The following is a 19487-nucleotide window of genomic DNA, read 5'->3' as shown; positions in this document are numbered from 1 at the left end:
ATACAACACATACACAAAATACAACCACGATTTTTATTTTCATCTTGAAGACAATGCAAAATAAAAGCCCACATTTACAACTTTCACAAGCGCACACACTCATCCGCATACACACACACACACACACATGCATGCGGGCACACTGAAATGAAGGCATGATAAAAAGAATAAGAGAAATCAATATGAATACAAATATACAGTAGTCACTGCAAACTCATGGTTATGTAAATACTATATAAATATATATTTATTTTTTTTAACAATCTCACAGTATCTTTAGAAACGACCAGGGATGTTTTTTTGCTCATCGTTTCGGAGGCAGCTGAGGTTAAAAACAATAACAAAGTGGGGATAAATGGAATACAAACAAAGGCATTGATACAGTGCACAGTTACATCAATATAGCAGTAACTTCAGATTTCAATGCGACTATCCGACAGTACATCATTGACACACAGGGGAAGGTTTTCTGGTGGCACCTCTCTTTGTTACAGACTTCTAGTGGCCGCACCACTCGCTTGTGTGATCACCCAGCAACAGTCTTCCATCATCATCAGCTGGCCGCAGTTCAGCCATTGAGCTGGTTCTTTTTGAAAGTTCTCCATCCCAGGTCAGGTCAGGTCCACAGAAGCCAAGATGCGTTTTGAAGTCGTGTCTCCTCACCTTGCTAGAGGCTGGTGACTGACCGCTCAGGGCTGGTAGCCATAGTAAGGGTCATCTGTGAGAAGACATGGAAGACCATGAAGTCCATGAAGATCATGAATCCCGGCCTGTTGTAGCAGCTAACCTGTTTGCTGTGGAGCCTGGTGGCAGCCTCCACTGTTGTCACACACACCAGGGGGTCCGATCTCACCCTGCTGGCCGGGAGGGCCTGGTACTCCAGGTGGCCCAGCCTTCCCTTCATCTCCTTTGGGTCCTGGTGTTCCCAGTTTGGATTCCCCTGCAGGACCTGCAGTAACATGACATCATTTAAAATCAGGATGAAACTGAACTTACTGCAGCCACGTGTGCACAGCAACCTACACTCAACACAGGCTCAGAAAAGACACGAGTTCAATAAATGCTTCGAAAGTCAAGCTGTCTGATGAATTACTCAGTGACCCATTTTATTATAAGTAAGCCATATTGTAAATATATATATTTTAAACTATACTATACATGACATACCTGCAAACCCTTTGACTCCTGTCGGCCCCTGGACATTGGCCCCTGCATCTCCTTTTGCTCCCAACATACCTCTTCTTCCTGACCATAAAAGTTTCTGGTGTGAGTCGACCGACCGACAGACAGACAGACAGACAGACAAAAAATAATCATACCCTGCTCCCCAGGGTATCCTGGCCGACCGGGTCTCCCTCTGGGTCCAACTTTACCCTGGCTTCCCCTGGATCCAGGTGGACCCCGGGACCCTGGAATTCCTGGCTCCCCTGGAGGCCCCACCGGCTCCTCGATGGGAGCTGGTTTCTTATTCAACTCATCGATGAACGTGTCCAGTTTTAACGCCTCCTCTGCCAAGGGCAAGCGGAAAGCAGGACGTCAAACATGACGGTAGATCGGGACAGAAAGATGTAGCGAAGACTCACTGTGTACGAGGTGTTCACATGCCTCTGTGACCAGCCTGTAGATCAGTGCTATGGACTGAGGTTCCCCCTGAGGACAGCATTGCACTTGTTATACGCATGACCCTAAACATCTCTCGTGACAGTTACACAGGAATCCCTACCTTTTCGCCTCTTTCTCCTTTGTTCCCAGGCAGACCCTGGATGGACACAGAAAGCAGATAGAAATGAGCAACATCCTCACCTCACACACACCTCACTCTCTCTGCTCACCGTCGGCCCCACTGGTCCGCTGTAGCCCCTTTCACCCATGAGCCCCGGGTGACCCGGCATACCCTGGAAACCCTGGGACAAACAAACTGTCAATAAAGACTCTCGAGTAGTTCAAAGAACTCAAACTCAAGGCCAGGGGGCCAAATCCAGAACGCCATGCCATTTTCTGTGGCCCACAAGAGCTTTTCAGATGGATGGATGGATGGTTGGATGGATGGATGGATGGATGGATGGATGGATGGATGGATGACAGTATAACTCATTAAATCTTACCCTGTCTCCAGTGGCGCCTGGGGGTCCCATGTTCCCTTCCACGCCTCGAATACCCTGAAAGCAGATGACACATATCAAATGTAGGGTCCCGATCCCTGATCGAGTGCTGCTATAACACTCACCTTGGGTCCGGGGGGGCCCTCTTCCCCCTTCGGACCTAACGGTCCCTGTAAGCCCTGCAGGAAGAAGGTGATATGAAGCAATCAGAACTCAAAGGAGAGGCATTCACAGGACCATCCAGTTTGCTGTCCAAAGTCCCACCTGAACTCCTGGTCTCCCAGGATCTCCCTTTTCTCCTCTGGCACCCGGTGGACCCTTTAAAAGGCAGTCAACCTTGTCAAGACTGGACAAACAGCACCTCACATGGCAGCGGAACTTCGAGCTACTCACTGCCTTGCCTTGCACGACCATTCCTCTGGGGCCTCTGTCTCCCACCGGACCCAGACCTCCCTCAAACCCTGTCTTACCAGGAGGACCCACCTCACCCTGTGGGCAAGATCAACTTCAAATACAAGGTACCAAACTACAATCATCCAAACTGGCTTAAATACAAAACAACAACGACAAGGTTGAGTAAAGGAACCACCTTCTGGCCTTGCTCTCCTTTATCACCTTTCTCACCACGTGGACCTGGTTTTCCCTGTTGGGAGGTTTGACACATGAGGTCAGATGACTTATGGTTGAAAATGATTTGTTTTTTTTTTGTGGCATACAGTTGGTCCAGAGGCACCAGGGGCTCCGGGGATGTCTGAAGAACACGTGCAGGAGTACGCTGGAGGGGGGCAGCTCTCCTCGTCTCTCTGACAATGACACCAACGTCACCTCTTTGAAATGAAAATGAAACAAGCGAAGGCCCAGACTGACCACTCCTGGCAGGTCGCAGCATGTGTCCTCAGAAGCCCAGGTGGTGTTACAGACGATCTCGAAGGACTGCAGCTGGAACTGTGGAGGGAAGCGGTCACATTTTGTGAAAACAAATCAAAAGTCGGGGAAATGCCAGGCGGAAGTGTACCGGAGCAGAGCCGCTGTTGGGTCCTCTGGTTTTCACCAGCTTCCCCAGCATCTCAAAGCCATCGGTGGGCAGGGTGCCGAGCGGACGAGCGGGTCTCTCCCCTACGCGCTGGCAGTCCACTGACAAGGCGACACTGACCTGAGTGACTGTCAGGTGAATCTGGAAAACACAATGGAAGTCAGATGGAGGCTGATAAAGACCCCTCTTTTACATCCGGCAAGGTCAAACACCAGTGCTTGTGTGGCTTTCCTCCGAGCACTCCGCTTTCTTCCCACAGTCCAAAACCATGCAGAGGTGAATTGGTGACTCTAAATTGCATGTAGGTGTGAGCATGTGAGGTCGTGAACTATACACTGGAAAATGTTACAAAGTTATCAATCATGATTTTAAGACTTGAGCTGCAGCATGTGCTTGGAAGCCGCGTTGTAAAAAAATAACCTGGAGCCCTCCATCTCCCAGGATGTAGTCGGAATCACAGGTGTAGAAGCCGGAACATTAAGACAAGCTGCCATGAAATATTTGTATGCTTTTGTGTTTCAGGCACCAGGTAAACTTCAAATATACTCGAATGTTCCGTGAGTGATTTATTTTCTAACTCACGTTGTCGACATGAACAGGCACAGAACACGGAACACACTCATGACATGTGTCTTCACCTTGTGGAAACTACCGTAGAAGAGCCTGTGGACCTGGCGCTGGTCAAAGGTCAACTCCTGCACCTCCCCCCTATAATCCAGACTGAAGTACACCAGGTGCTTGGTTGTAGCTGGAAAAACACAGCAGGGAATCAACAAAGAAAACTTGCCTGCACTGCAAGGATAGATAGATAGAGAGGCTCACGGTCAAGAACAACTCCCATCTTGGGCTGAAAGTCAACATCCGTGAGCTGCCAGACAGCAAAGGGTTCTCTGGGGGTTTCCTGCAACATGCGGAAGGAGATGCTGATGGTGTGTTCTGGAGAGAAACCAGCTGGGTGTATGAACCTGGGAGAAGAAGAGCAGGGAATTAGTGGACAAAACAAGAGAAGCCCATTTGAAATAGTCATTTATAAGTGTCTCACTTGGTGCTTTGTGTCAGCTGAATGTCTCTGAAGACGGTGAAAGTAGGGAGAGTGTTGAAGACAAAAGGTTCGGCTGCCACACCCTCCACAGACGAGTGAGCTCGCGGCGTGAGACCAAAAGCCTCCATCATGTCGAAACCTGACACACATAGAAACATTCGAAAATATCAATATTGTAGACACCTTGTTATTTTACTGAACAACCTGTGATGAACTGCACTCACCTTTTACAATGCTGTTTCGGATGGTGACTTCAGGACACACTAAACACAAGAGGGCACTGCTGAGTTATTATTGAGAGACCGCAAAAGAACTCCTTAAAATATATCTTCTCTTTCTAAATATATAATTCGATATATAATTATATTCGAAGATATAATTACAGCTTGTACATGAAAAATACAGATAGATATTTTGTTATGAAGAAATGTGCATACATGCAACAAAATTTTGTCACTGCACGTGACAAAATATGAAATATGATCACCTTCGTTATGGACTGAATACACCCGTGGATTAATTGGAATTCTAGCAGGAGCGGTGGCTGCAAGAGAGAGAAAACATGACGTGAGTTTGTTTCATTGTACCAGAGTATCATTAGAATATCTAGCAAGAAATATTCTTACATTACATACGTAATATTAATTAATGTATCTCTGGATAAAAATGTGACACTTTTTGGCATAGTTATGATTTATTTCTTAGGATCATAATCGATAATTCAAATGTCTACCATTTTATAAAAAAAAGCCTTATCTTTCTTTTCCTTTTTCTTTCCTTTCTACAGAAGTTACATCAAGGTTGTTTCGATAAGACAGAAAACAAAAACATTATTTAAAAACATGCACAAAAAGTACATTTTTTACGATCCAAGTCGCTGACATATATGGCTTTTGTTTGTTAAAACGTGTTGAGAAACATGCTGACATATTTTTATTGATTTATTTTCCCGACTCCCGCATGGAGAGAATAAGGTAATGAGCAATATAACCTGTTGGGTGCAAGATGGTAACAGCAGCGCCCTCTGCTGATCCGAGAAGAGAGTGCACACTGATGCGATGGAGCGTCTCAGGCTGCAGATCAGAGAAACAGTGGCTGCTGCTGGTTTCATCCACTATTTCCTCCTTTGTTTGCTTGTCTAGACACACAAAAACAATAAAAACGAATGGCTGCCTTCCATCCAGGCCACACGTTTGATTCCCCTTACCTTTGACAGACTGGATCACGATCCGATACCCATCAACGACAGACACTGGCCTCCACGACACACAGATGCTTGAGTGGTCAGAGCGGACCACGCTCACACTACTGACCCGGAGACTGGCTGCAGACGCAAGGGCATCTCAAGTTATGAGCCGCGGCTGAAACAGGCCCTTGGCAAAAACTAGTTTACTTGAGTGTAAGTACACAAGTATAGTCCAGACCTCGTAAGTATACTGATTTTATACTTGCAATATTTCCAGTTTACTAAAGTATGCTTTCAAGTATTCAGTAAGTATACAAGAAGTATAATACAATTCAATGTATGTTATATAAAGATCACATTATCTCTAGGCGGGACAGGATGCACTTCACACACCAGTCTTCCCCTGCGTGGAGCCACTGCCTCCTTCTCTGCTCCGGTACTCTGCAGTGACCAGGATGCTGTAGCGTGTGTCAGGCTGAAGTGGCTCCAACACCACACGCTTTTCTGTTCCAGGAACCAACACCTTTGGACGGCAAATCAACAGCTCTGGTCACAGTTGAGATGATTCTTACGGCCAGTAAAGGCTGCCACTCACGGTGCTGTCCTGGTTCTCAGTTCCCATCAGTGAGGTATAGGACACGCGGTACTGCAGGACGTGAGCGTTCGGGGGAATCCAGTTGACGGTCAAGCTGACAGGGGTTTCCTCAGACACGGAGACGCTGGATGGACCGCCCCCAGACACTGGGCACACACAAACACCCAGATTTACTTAGAGAGGTGCTTCATAGGGAGAAGAAGAGCTTCAGTGGTTCAACATCACTTTAGACTCACAGGTGCTGTAGCGTGTGGCCACAGCTTCACTCTGGGCTCCGTCTCCAAAGAGAGCAGACAGAGAGATCTGGTATTCCTTGTTGTCCTCCACCCCCTCAAGGATCGCCCCCTCGCTTTCCCCATTCACTTTCAGCTGCAAAAGAGAAAAGAGAAAAGCGAAATGAGACCTGGATGGAAAGGCACCTCATTTCTGTCTGAGCTGGTGAGTTAAACTGATCAACTCCTCCAGACCTTCGCCAGTATCCATCAAAGCCCCCTTCATACTCCTTAATATTAGAGTAAACATTTGACAGTCTTCTTCATCAGAGGTCACCTGTCTCAGGTCGCCTCCACTGAGGGAAATCCATTTGATCAAGTAGGACACGACGTCATCGGCTGCAGGTTGCCATCGCACTGTGATGTCGCTGCCAGAGAAGTTTGTAACCCGGAGGTCCGACGGCGACGGCACCTTCACTGGAAGACGCAATAAATATTAAACAGAGTCTCAACCATTCAAAGAGTTGAGGTCTTACATGTGGTGATGTTGCTGGTGAGCGCTGCCGAAAGGCCTTGAGGGTATTGAGACTGAACTGAAACCAGGTATCGAGACAAGGACGACAGGTTCTGTACCAGTACAGAGTTCAGCCCAGTCACTTCGACCTAGTTTTAGGGGTGAATAAGGAGTGAGTGTCATGTGGGCTTCACTGCTGAAGAGCAACAATGGCAGTACCTGTTTCACCTCACTGCCATGGTTGGTGCTGTAGGTGATTCTGTGACCCGGGACATCTGCGTCTCCTGGGACCCAACTGATTCTAAGCCCACTGTGGCTGACCATCGGGAAGTGGACGCTCAATGGTGGAGGGAGAGGGACTGCAGGAAGAGGTACTCTGAGGACAGGTTTACTCAAGCAACCTGAGACAGAAATCTGTGTTTCCCGCTCGATCACTAGCTTTTTTCCAGCTGCATTTCTCTATTCCATTCAACAAATGACGGTTTTTAATTAAGACGATGAAATAAACTGATTTCATGCAAGGGAATCATCAACAGAATTCGTTGGAAGTCATGACAGAAAGAAATCTGGCCTCACATGTAGTGGCCACAGCCGTGAATGGATCACTTGGCTCCTCATCGTACAGAGCATAAAGTGTAACAGAGTAGTCAGTCGAAGGCAGCAGCCCGTTCAGCTCCACCACAGTCTGGTCGGCGTCAAATTTCTCCTGGAAACAACACAAACAGATAAAAGGAGTCGGCCCCGGCGTTGAGCCCAGTTTTCAGCAACACTAGCTTGGAACAAACAGTCAAAATATCTGCTATGTTGTGCTATGTTAAACAGAGAACACCACCTACTGAGCTCTGAAAATCAGTTCATGAAGCCTCATAAGCCATAAGAAAATAGTTTTGATTCTTTTTCCAACAACTTCACCAGTCATTACACTTTGATCTGAAACCCAATAACAGCTAGTCTCACAGGATAGTATTAAATATTGATTTTTTCATGTTTATGAATTAATAGGCTGCCAGTTGAACCTTCTGAAGTGAGTGAAACAATTGACAGGAGTCAGTGTTGCAACAGAGAAAGCTCCGCCACTGACCTCTTTGGCATCATCAGGCTCTCCATGGTTGAGAGCAGAGTAGAGGATCATGTACTGCGTCGCATCCGCGGCTGCTTTCCAACTCACTCTGAGCGAGCTGTAGGAGGAAGGAGTCACTTCCAGGTTCTCTGGCATGGCCAAAGGTACTAGGAAGCACAGACAGGATGTAAGAGAGCAGTGATAATTCACTAAACAAATTTAGTTTCTGCTGAATTCCCTCTTGAACATGCATCTGTAAACACTATGATTCAAACATGACCTTACATGTGGTAACTGTTCCTCTGAGAGCCAGGCCGACATCAGCTTCATACACAGGGAAGACGGACACGTGGTAGAGGGTGTGGGAGGAGAGACTCTGCAGCAGCACAGAGGACTCAGAACCAGCCAGAACCACCTGCAGAGAGCACAGCAGAAACCTCACATATGTGTCACGATACAGCAGCACCTAAGATTCTATCAAGCAGCTCAGGCATGAAGCCCAACAAGGGTCAATATCAACTGCCGCTTACCTCTTGAGGACTCTGGCTCTCTGCACTGTAGTACACCACTCTGTACTGCTGGACCTTTTTGTCAGGACTTGTCCAGTGCAGCTTCACTTCTCTGGAGCCCAGGTCGGAGAAGCGTAGGTCGGTGGGACTGGGGAAGGAGAGGACAGGATCCAACGTGGGACCGGGCTCCATTCCTGTTTCCACAGAAACAACTTAGTCATGAACGGTGCTGTGCTTCCAAAAAGGCGGGTGAGAAAGTGGGTTACGTTTGACGACGCCCCGGTCCTCTATCCTCCCACAAAGGATGTGGACCAGTCGAGCCACCAGTTTGCTGAGCAGAGGGAAGTCATTGACGTTGAAAACATTCTGATCCACTGGTTCTGATGCCACCTGTCTCAACTCTGCTTCATCAGCATTTTTAACCCCTAAATGAAACATGGACGTCGGTAAGATGAACTGGCTCGATCTTGCAAGGGTTCCCAGGTGTAGCTCTCTTTTAACCTCTCACCTACAGCGATGATTTCCACGCCCGCGTTTTTCAGGCGACTGGCTGCTGCGATGGCATCATCCTGAGATTTACCGTCCGTGAGGAGCACCAGGAAAACTGGCGTGTCCATCCTTGCTCCGGCCTCAGGGGACAGGTTCTCCTCCATCACATGGATCAGTGCCTGACCTAGACATGAGGAGAATCCAGTGACGATCATAAGAGCGATAAAAGTTCATTTTTAAAAACTCACCAGTAAAAGTGTTTCCTCCTTTATATCTGAAATTCCTGACGCCCTCCAGCATCTGCTCTTTGGTGGTGAAGTTGTTGAGGTGCCACTCAGTGCGGGGGTCTCCGCTGTACTGTGTCAGGCCTTCGAACGGAAAAACAAAAGACCTGGTTACAACGGAAAATGAATGAACCCTGCGACTGAATTGTAAATAAAATGTTGCAGTAGACTTTAGTGCTAAAGGCTTAGAATTATGAATGAAAGGTGTTCCATAGAAATGGAAAATGCTCACCAATCTGAATGTGGTCAGGACCAATCTGAAAAGGGGTCATAAGGCCTTCCAAGAAGTCTCTAACCCGCCTGAAGTTGGCCCGTCCGATACTCCAGGAACCGTCCACCAGCAGCATGATTTCTGCTGCCGCATTGGTGTCACACTCGTATGGCTTCCTCGGAGAAACACCTGAGAGCAACACATATTAACAGGAGATCACGGTTGGAGCATTGTGCCCTGCGTGTGCCGACATGATGCAGATGAGTTACACTCTCGGATGTATGCGTGTGAGTTCCAGTGGATTACGGGGGGGAAAGAAACACATAAGCCCTGCAGGGCAATGACTTGTCCTGTCATTAGTCGTTCCTTTACGTGTCGCTCACTCGTGCAAACACTGTCATCTCATGACCAACCAATCCCAACTCCAGCCTTTGATCCTCGAGTTTGCTGGTTAAGAAGAACAAGACGTGTCTCTTGCTGGATGTTAGTGATATAAGGAGAGCAGAAAGTACCAGGCTGCGTTGTGAATGGCGTCTTTCGGGGTTTGTCCTCCGTCGTCCCCTGCTCTTCTTTGCTCTCCCCTTTAGAACGATCCCGTTCTTTCTTCTTCTTCCTTTTCTCACGGTTGGATTTCTCAGATGTTTCGTCAGGTAGAAGTGGTGGTGGCGCAGTAGCTGGCGACTCTGGTTGTTGGGGAGAGACACTGTGGTAATGGAGGCAGTTGCTGTTCAAGTGTCTGAATGTACTGCAGGCAGAATGTATTGTTTTGAAAAGTCTCTCCCATAGAGACTTTCCTTTTTACTTTGCGAACTAAGATGACTTTGTTTTGGGATCGAACCTGCATCAGTGGTAGCCGCAGCAGTGGTGGTCCTGGTGCCCGGATAGAGAACCGTGGACAGACTCAGCGGGTCCTCTGTAACATCGTCCAAGTCTCCTGATCCAGATCCACCTGGCAATAACTTCTTCTTGTGCTCCTTGCTGCCACTGCGGATCATTTCCTCTTCCCGCAGACTGTCCACTGACCAAGGGAGAGAAAAGAGAACAATGTAAAGGTCTAGACACACAGGACGGAAAATTCGATTGGCTAAGGGGGTGAATAAGTCTGTTCATCAACTGTGTCTTCAGTCAAACACAGATTTCTGTTACACTTACACTCACTATTCACACACTATTTTTCAGGTCTTTATTTTCTTTCTTCATCCATTTTTTTCTGTTTTTCTTCCCCTTAACTATTCACAATTAATTATTTTTGAAGTATTTCCTGCCCCTCAAATTAAATTCACAAAATGTATTTCGTTTAGATATTAACTCAGAAATATAGATTTATAAAGAATATTTAAATTCATTCATCTAAATTCAGCACTCATTTAAATTAACTCAAGAGACAATGATTTGACACATAAACAAATTATATTTGAAGCATATCCCATGGCATAATTACACTTTTTTCAGTTTTCCCCTTGTTTTATAATATTAAGTCACAAAATACAGGTAAAGTTTAAGACTCCCTTCTTTAATTCCATCTTTTGGCTTAGTTATTGTGTGTGGACAGTGTAATTCCACTAAATGTCATTATTAGTATTAGTATTAGTATTAGTATCCAACAGGAAAACAACGAGGAGAGAATCATGTAAAAAAAAATGAAGATGAAAAATTCTATACCAACAGAGATACTACAACAAAGTTGGCTACTTCAACAAAGCCTATGTTTTGGACATTTCACACAGAATTTAGGACTCTTTTCCAGTGAATGAGAGGTGATATTTTTCCCTGATGCATATTTATCACTCACTGAGTCAATCCAGCGTGACATTGCTGTGGGTTCAGAAACTAACCAGTGTCTGGTCATTGCTTATTTTACAGGCAGATGTTAAAGTCAGGACAAAAGAATTTTTACATTTGTTTCGAATCATTTCTTAGGTCAATGCATGAAATACAAATTTGAATGTCCTGTCCTGTTACCTCTCTGAAGTTCATCAACAAGGTCAGCGAGCGGCGTCAGGGTGTAAGAAACAACAGAGGGAACTGGTGGGAAATGAAGCCCGGAGGGGGGCTGAGCACAAAGACACATGAGGAAGGAATTCCCAGACTGCCATCATTCCACCATGACAGTCCAAGTTACGAATTTCCATGTTGACGAGCATTTTCTGTCGTGTCCTGACACGCTTGACTCGACACAGTAACCTAGTATAACTGGCAGGGTGAGCAGCAGCCACAGGCTACGAGAGAATATTATACAATCTGCAACTCCGGTGAACCCCAGGAGATATAAATCACAGCGAAAAGAATAAGACGTCCAAAGAGGAAAAGGCTGACACCGCAACGAAAACCTGGAGCCCGAGGAGAAGGATACCACTGGCACTCAACAAGCTCCTTCCGGCTTGCAACACTCTCGAGTCTTCACACTCAGATCGGCATCGTGTGTGTAAAAAGCAATTGCCAACCATGTAATTTGGCTTGTACATCTGCTTTTCACAGCAACAAATGGCAGCAGGAGCACACTTAAATCATGTGAAAATACACACTGAGTTCAAACAGACAATTCCCTCTCTGTAATCTGGTCAGAGTGGCACTTACACACACCCACCCACTAAGTGACAGAGCTCTGGTTTGTAGCGGCGGGAGCGGAGAGAAGGAACTACAACAGGAATGAGAAATAAATTCCTGCTAGTTCAAATATAGAGAGCTATTTGTTTGTCTATATACAGTACATTCATGCATTTCCCCAAAAAACATTTCAATGAGAAACTGAGGAGAAACCTTCAAAAACTATGGTGAATCATTTCAGTCCTTTCCACATCATCTTCTGTCCATACGTTGCAATGTGATGGTCAAAAAACCCTTCAGCTACAGAGCAAAATAAAGTAAAACAATTTTCAGATTCTAGTTATAGTGATGGTTCATGTCATAGTGTTGGTGTTTGCTCACTGTATTGTTGGTATTGTAGCTTTTGTTACTGCTACAGTGTTGTGATTATTGGACAAATGTATAAGACATTTTCTTACTGTTATTTCAGAGTTATGAATTTAATTTCTACAGCACAGGATTAAGTGTAAGTGTTACACACCACAGCGAAGTGCGGTGTCACTGCAAAGCAGAGCAAATATTCAGCTGAGAAATTTCAGACTATTGTTATAGGAGCTGAGTCCATCTGACTCGGGAGGTGACAAGGCGCAACGGATGAGAGCTTCAGAGGGATTGGAGGCACTGAGATGATAATAATAATAAAGACAATAACAGAACAGTACTGATGTATTTAGAGTTCATGATGATGGTGAGGGACTCAGTAGTGTCCTGGTATAAAAGAAGAGAGCTCTCTCCCTCCACAGTCAAATAGCCACAGTTTGGGCAGCCATGTTTCTTACTTGTAAACTTGCGTTTGACCAGAAGCTTCTCTGTGGTCCCGTTGAGGACAAGGACTTGAAGGGCATATTCCTGACTGGAGTCCAGCCCTGCCACTGTGGCTCGGCCTCGTACAGTGGTGAGCATCAGCTCTGGCTGGGGCACCTCTGAAAAAAAGAGAAGAAATGACCCCAACTGTAGCATTTGAACCGAAACATAAAGCGGATTTTAGAAGCTGGAGGAGACTTTATTGCTTTGACTTTGGACCTTTGGAGATGTGCAGGGTCAGCACGATAGACTTCTGACCTGCAGGTGTTCTGGTCTGCTTGCTCAGTAAAACTGTCTGAAGGACTATACTACTGATCAATATGTAGAGATGAACTTCACCATTCACACAGACAAGTTGAAGCTGTTCCACAGAGTCTGGAACACTGCGGCACAGCTGTAATATTACATGCAAGATTGTGTTTGCAGTTTGTTGCATGCACAAGCAGCTCTAGTGGCAAGTTCCGAACACCCCCCAAGATGTAACTGGTTCTAATGAATGTCATCTATTCTTCACTCTCACTAACATCAGAACATTGCTACAAACACCAAAGACAGCAAATAAATCAGTTCACTCATTTTCGCTGTACTTCGGTACATGAATGTTTTTGGCCATGCCAAGAATGTCTTCAGAGGATCGGGCCTTGGGCACGTTTCAGGGTGCCACATCAGCAGGATGGTTGTCAGATGATTTGTGTGTCATTGTTCCACCACACCGAGGCTTGAACAGATCTTGAACTTCAGAGAAGTATCATTCAGATACTGCAGCAGTGGTTATGCACACTGTTTACATCAGTACATGATATCTCACCACTGATCTTCCCTGCTAGTATTCCATGGTTATCACAGGTGATGCATTTTCAGTGGGGTTCAGAACAAAAAGCCGACAACATTAGCATGGCGTGTTTGGCTTCGTCTCACCTGAGATGGGTTTTACTCTGACCTTGTAGCCCTGGATGGGTCCTTCAGCCTCCTTCCATTTCATCTGCAGCCTGTCCTCAGAAAGCACCGTTAACTTCAGTCGGCCTGCATGTACAAGACGTGACAGTCAACGGCCGCTTGTGTTAAGTATCAGAAGAAGAAAGCAGTAATCTGTGATCCATTCGGGCCTCTTGCTTCCTATCTCCCCAAATCAAATCGCTCTCTTGTCTGACCTCATTTGCATAATTTCCGGCAGGGATTTCCCAACAAGATGCATCGTTCATGTTTCCATCATCCCATCCAACATCCACCCCCAAACCCAGCTGCCCCTTCATCCATCAAAGCACCCCCTGTCCTAGACCCAGAATGGAAACAGGAACAGGACCCCAGCTTGAGGCGAAAGGGTCAAAGTTTATGGTGGAGGAATATTACAGTGTGTCTGGGGTTTGTGTGTATCACAAGGAGGAAGAGAGAGGGGGAACAGTTCGGGGGTGTTTAAACAGAATAAAACATAGAACTTTGCCTTCATGCTTTGGTGGACATTTGACCTTTTCTGACAAGCATGTTTGTGTGTGTGTGGGCAAGTCTGCGCCTCTGGAGGGTCCTTATAGCTCGTGCTGCTGGCAGAGGATCTGAAGGCAGTCAGACCGAAAGAGGTCCGAAAGAGGTCCGAAACAGTCCAACAGCGGCTCTACAACAACATCTTTTTGTACAGAGGAAGATACAAGAACTGTGGAATCGTTCATGACTAGCAGGCACAAGTCATGATATGTTATTTCTCTTGTATTCACTCTGCTGTGATGGGCTGATGATGCTTCACGAAACAGTCCTCAATTTCAGAGCCCACTAGATGGCGCTCTCTGCTATAAAATATTTGAATTTCAATGAAACCTCACACGATTTTTAAGCTCACAGCGCCACTATTATAGTTCCGCAATTTATCAATGAAGTGTGATTATAATCCAAAGTGATGAGTCTGTTTCAGTCACCACATGCATTGTGACGTGAACAAGTTGAAGTCTCTCTAAATCCAAAGTTCCCAAATATTTTTAATATGAATCAACACTGAGATGTTTAAAAAAATATCGTGTAAACTCAGGAAGGAAAAGTCACTTCACCTTGACCGTGAACTCCTGATGACAGCAGCAGAAGACTTAGCAAAACGCCCAGCATGATCACAGGAGATGACTCTGAAAATAAAAACATTTAAACATTTAAAACAAACATTTAAAAAATTTGTAATAGTAATTGCCAACCAATGGATTGTTTCTCACTCCTTTAATTACCATATCAATACATTCATATTTAGAAAGAAAAATAACATAGATTAATTTGATTTCTAATATTTCTAATATAATGCAAATTATACTTTAGATTTTTATCATAGTTGTGTTCAATACAAGCTACTGGCCCTAGTGCACGCTAAGAAGGATTTAAAACTTATATATAAATTTATATTTAGTTGTGGCAGTATGACCAATCAGCATATATTAGCTACATGTATTGGATCTATGCACCAGTCTTTTCTATTACAGTCATTTCCAAAAGTGTTTAAGAGTCATTCAAGTGTTTTAAATCTGTAACTGCACATACAGTTACTGAGAAAACCATTGAATTCTCTGCAGTTTTCCCGTGGGAACACATTTTACAGCAGCAGGAGCTTCTCCCCATTACAGATGCTGACGCTTCACACACTAAATGACACAGTAACACAGAGGAAGCTGCAATATAAACAGGCAAACTGTTCTTTTAAACGCTCATAAAATGAACAGGTACTTTGACCCCAGTCCGATTCTTAAAACACCCTCAAAGCTTGCTGAAACTATCTTGGAACTGGCTCAAAAACACATCCAGGCGGAGTCAGGAAACAGCTTTAAATAGAAGTCAGATTATATACAATACACCTCCATACAGTGCCAGCTTAACAGATGTCCTCTGATATGGAGCACCACAGGGCTCCACACTGGTGCGCTACCACCATAAATCAATAGATCGACGTAGCTGGAGGAGGAAAAAAAACTGTCCAGAAGCCAAGCTACATGATGTAGAGCTCATCAATCACTCAGAGCAAGAGGAACCTTCTCACAATTTGGTGTGTCTACTGTAAACAAGTCACAAGGATGACAGCAGTCAAATAACAGTAATAAACCTGGGGCTGAAACAGTACTGCAGAAGGAGAAGAAAAGCTGGCACCAAAAAAATAAATACAGTAAAGTCAAGTATAGTTTGATAGTCAACCCCTTTTTCTGATATAAAGTCACTGTAACACCTTTGTTCAATAAGAATATCATTTATTGAGGATTTAATTCAGGATTTAAAGATAGAGGTAGAGGAGACAGCGACGCTTGTATCAGATAAGCATTAATTCCATTTGTCGTGAACACAACACAAACAATAGAAAACAAAGCAACATGAGACACTCCAGACAGTGTCAGAGACGCCAAACAGGAGGGAAAGCCCTGAGGGCCCCAGCTGAAGGGCCCATTCAGAGACGACAAAAACAAAGGGGCCACTTTGGACAGTGCGCTGGAACACGTTGGGGCCGCAGTGCAGTTTGAGATTCCACGTTTCAGTGAAGTTTGCCTTTATAATTCATGCAAAATATGAGACGTTTGCGTACATTATCTTGTATTAATGGCTTTTGATCATATAGCTATCATCAAACACGGAATTCAACAGGTAACAGGGGAAGGTTGGACCTCTGAAGTCCAGCCAGAAGCTCTTCACGTGTCTTCAGCCTTGAAGCTTGATGAAGAGGCATGGTTGGCGGGAGCATCAGGGCATGTTAAAATATGTTGGGGTGACATGCACCTTAACATCAAGATAAGAAAGTGCAGAAGCAGCGCAGATCCAACAAATGATAAACAGTGCATTTGAAGCAGGATCCGCTTGTGCCAGGAAATTAAAAATGCACTCTATTGGCCAGTCATCTGTGTGAATCACGCACCTGAGAAGCAAGACCAAGCAAGCAGCAAGACAGTGAAGCGCTCACGCAGAGAAAGAGAGGAGCTTTCGGGTCGTTCTTTAGGTGAAGATCAAAGTTGATCCATACTGAAGTGATCCATCTTGTGATCACGCGTTGACTGCCGCGTTGCTGCGCATCATGGGTCACCTCCAACTGAGTTGTACGTTACCACTCACTGAAGAATATTCCGTCGGAATTCCAACAAGTTGAGACTAACCTGTTGAACATCGCTGAGCAACAGATTTTTCCAAAGAGAAGCAAGCAGTGGGAGTGGCAGTTCAATTATTGAAAAATAATTAGGCACACAGGGAACTAATAATGTCATAAAACATGACATCGCCAGGTCGGAGCAATCACTTATATATTTGAGACAAGAGTTACAATACAGAAAACCAGCCTTCTGAGGCTGTTTATCTAAACCTAATCCTGCACACTCAGCACATTCTCCATGTAAACTTGCGGCCAACTTTTCGATGAATAGAAACAACCATATCTCACAAGCGTCTGCCACACCTCACTTTAGAAACAGCTACTTTTTTTTGGACTTCACAAGTGGACAGCTGTTTGGCGAGGTCTGCAGTTGGAATAGGTTGACCACCCTTGACAGTCTTCTGTAGAGTTTTCAAGATTTTTTTGTGTTCACATGTTTTTCCAGTTTTTAATAAACAATATTTGAACTACATGTATTATTAAATTATTTTATAAAGCTCATAATGACCGTTGAAATATGCATTTATGTTGCCGGAATTTGGGAGGCTTGCACTAAATTAAATTGATAATTGATAATAAACTAAAAAAGTCGGGGGTTATGAGGAATTTGTGGCATATATGTGTCTATGTATCCAGAAATATTTCCATCAACAACATCAATAGAGCCTCAAAGAAACACAAACAAGATTGTATGGGGTGATCTTGACTAGCACTTCTTCCATATCTTCAACCCCCAATTTTACATTTGACACTTCAGATTTACCCTTAAAAAGCTATTTTTACTACACATGAAATATTTATATCCACAAGAAGAAGAAACTTGTGTATGAATCTGGCTTGGAAAATAACCCTGGGCTGTCGCTTGTTGATGACATCACGCTATGCATGGTTCATAACTGAAGGTGAAGAAGGATTTACTGAACTGGTTGCCTGTTCAGAAACAGTATCGTCGATGTTCCTGGACTGATACCAAAAGCAGAACAATGAGATTGTTAAGTCCAGTTGTCTAGTCCCCATGGAGGAAAAAGAATGACAAAAGACTTTCACATCATCAAGTTCAGAATGTCGACTTGCATTTCTCCGCACAAGTCAGTTTAAAATGACTTTGCTGCTACTCTCCAGATATTTGTGTTTCCTCGAGGAAAATACGATCATAGATCTGCCGACTGCTTTGTCTGTGACGTATAGGGGTTCTTGTCCTTCCAGGAGCAATGCATCACTTTCTATTGCTCCAGCATACCAGTCATTCTAGCATGAAACACAGACGTTCCACCTTTACTCAGCCTTTTTCTTCGGTGTCTGTCTGACGGCCATCTTTTTTTGCTGTCAGTAGATAAAGATAGGAAAGAGACAGATGGATGGATGGCTGCATCATTGATTTCCACGAAACAACCTCATTTCCAGCAGCTTAAAACTAAAGATAGAATGTGCAATGAATAAAACTGACTTTAATGGCAATATAATATCGTATAAAATGAAGATACACGGGTACAGTTTGAGTATCTAATAATAACAACGTCATATCCAACATGACGTCTATTGTTGCTTTTAAATACCAGAAATATTTGCTTACAATTTATCGCTGATGTGAAGACACTTTGCTCAGTATCATATATATGTCCTTTTGTATCTGGACGATGAATTTGTTGCTGCTTTGCTTTGAGTTCATCCTCAGCTGGCCAGCGAAGCTAGATCCTGTAGAGGGGTTATAAGACGTCACAGTGGAGATATAATGGTCCCTTTCACACAGCAGGATGTTTGTGTCGGACTGTGTCGGTATATTGATGTGTCTGTTCCCAGTTATAACAATCAGAACAGCTTTTTAGGCTCAGCAACGATCAGATTAAACCACAATAATCCAGTTATTCTACTCGGTTCTGGCTCCCTTCTGGGCCTCAACTTGATGTGAGCGTTGCACCAAACAGATCATTGGAAATGGCTACGATGTGGAAAATCAAAATCTCCATTGAAGCCTAAAGAAGAGAAGGAAGAACGTCAAAAAAGAAAAAAACTAGACTAAACTAAACTTTCTTGGTATGTTTTTCGTTGTTCCAAAATGTTTTCACATGAAGATGCCAGCAGGAATATTTAATGAAAAATAATTTCACTGACAGACTAAGAGAAACTTCTCACCTCCTCTGACTCTTCTATGGTTTCTAACTCGGTTGCCATCATTTAAGACTCGTTTAACGTTTTAAGTTCTGTCAAATAAGGGGTCCATCGTGAGATGTAGCTTCATTTCAACCCTGTTGCAGTGGTCGTTCAGTGGCAATAAATGCGTCGTGAACAAGGGTCGCGGAAGAAAGTCAGTGGCAGCAGTCAAGACAAGACACAAGTGCAGGAACCGTCTTCTGTGAAGGCCGACAAAAGCGCAGCAGACTCAGGTGAGGTCTTACCTGGGAGCGCGGCGAATCACTTCAGCTCAACTCTTCACGGAACATTCCAGAGTAACGATGTCAACACGCAGCAGTTCCGCTCGACTGTGCAGCCACAGACAATACACCGGCGTCTATCAGAGAAGCTTGAAACTTGACACTCCTCCCGGGGCATGGTCCTGCTGCTGTCCGGGCCGCGCGTGGGCGGGGTGCACCCGCGACCAGAAGGTGAGCTCGAGCCCAGAAGCAGGACACGAAGAAATGGGACTCCCAGCAGCTGCAGTGCCATCTGCTGGTCAGAAGCTCAAACTGCATCACGACCAATAAATCTCATATTTTAATAAATATTTTCACATCATGTTATGAATTAGAAAATACTTAAATATGAAAAT

The 19487-nt window shown here is 44.7% G+C and overlaps 1 protein-coding gene across 1 annotated transcript; it reads right to left on the bottom strand.

The window, feature by feature from the left end:
• Window positions 1-30: 30 nt before the first annotated feature.
• LOC128749963 (collagen alpha-1(XX) chain) lies at window positions 31-19298 on the bottom strand. Its single transcript, XM_053850001.1, has 42 exons — window positions 19117-19298; window positions 14664-14735; window positions 13546-13650; window positions 12603-12746; window positions 10076-10255; window positions 9750-9920; window positions 9259-9426; window positions 8991-9110; window positions 8762-8926; window positions 8520-8678; window positions 8275-8447; window positions 8030-8159; window positions 7766-7911; window positions 7261-7390; window positions 6904-7043; window positions 6707-6833; window positions 6508-6647; window positions 6195-6327; window positions 5959-6104; window positions 5757-5886; window positions 5385-5501; window positions 5169-5315; window positions 4665-4721; window positions 4402-4440; window positions 4178-4316; window positions 3958-4100; window positions 3774-3883; window positions 3118-3276; window positions 2970-3047; window positions 2819-2905; window positions 2692-2745; window positions 2496-2591; window positions 2367-2420; window positions 2228-2281; window positions 2106-2159; window positions 1833-1904; window positions 1724-1759; window positions 1584-1650; window positions 1320-1508; window positions 1168-1245; window positions 788-949; window positions 31-718 (listed from the first exon to the last, which is right to left on the bottom strand). Exons 2-42 carry the CDS (start codon window positions 14716-14718, stop codon window positions 690-692), a joined length of 4683 nt encoding a protein of 1560 aa, XP_053705976.1. The 5' UTR covers window positions 14719-14735; window positions 19117-19298; the 3' UTR covers window positions 31-689.
• Window positions 19299-19487: the final 189 nt, after the last annotated feature.

The sequence above is a fragment of the Synchiropus splendidus genome, chromosome 18, assembly GCF_027744825.2.
Source record: "Synchiropus splendidus isolate RoL2022-P1 chromosome 18, RoL_Sspl_1.0, whole genome shotgun sequence".
Classification (NCBI taxonomy): Eukaryota; Metazoa; Chordata; class Actinopteri; order Syngnathiformes; family Callionymidae; genus Synchiropus; species Synchiropus splendidus.
This window is presented reverse-complemented; position numbering and strand designations above follow the sequence as displayed.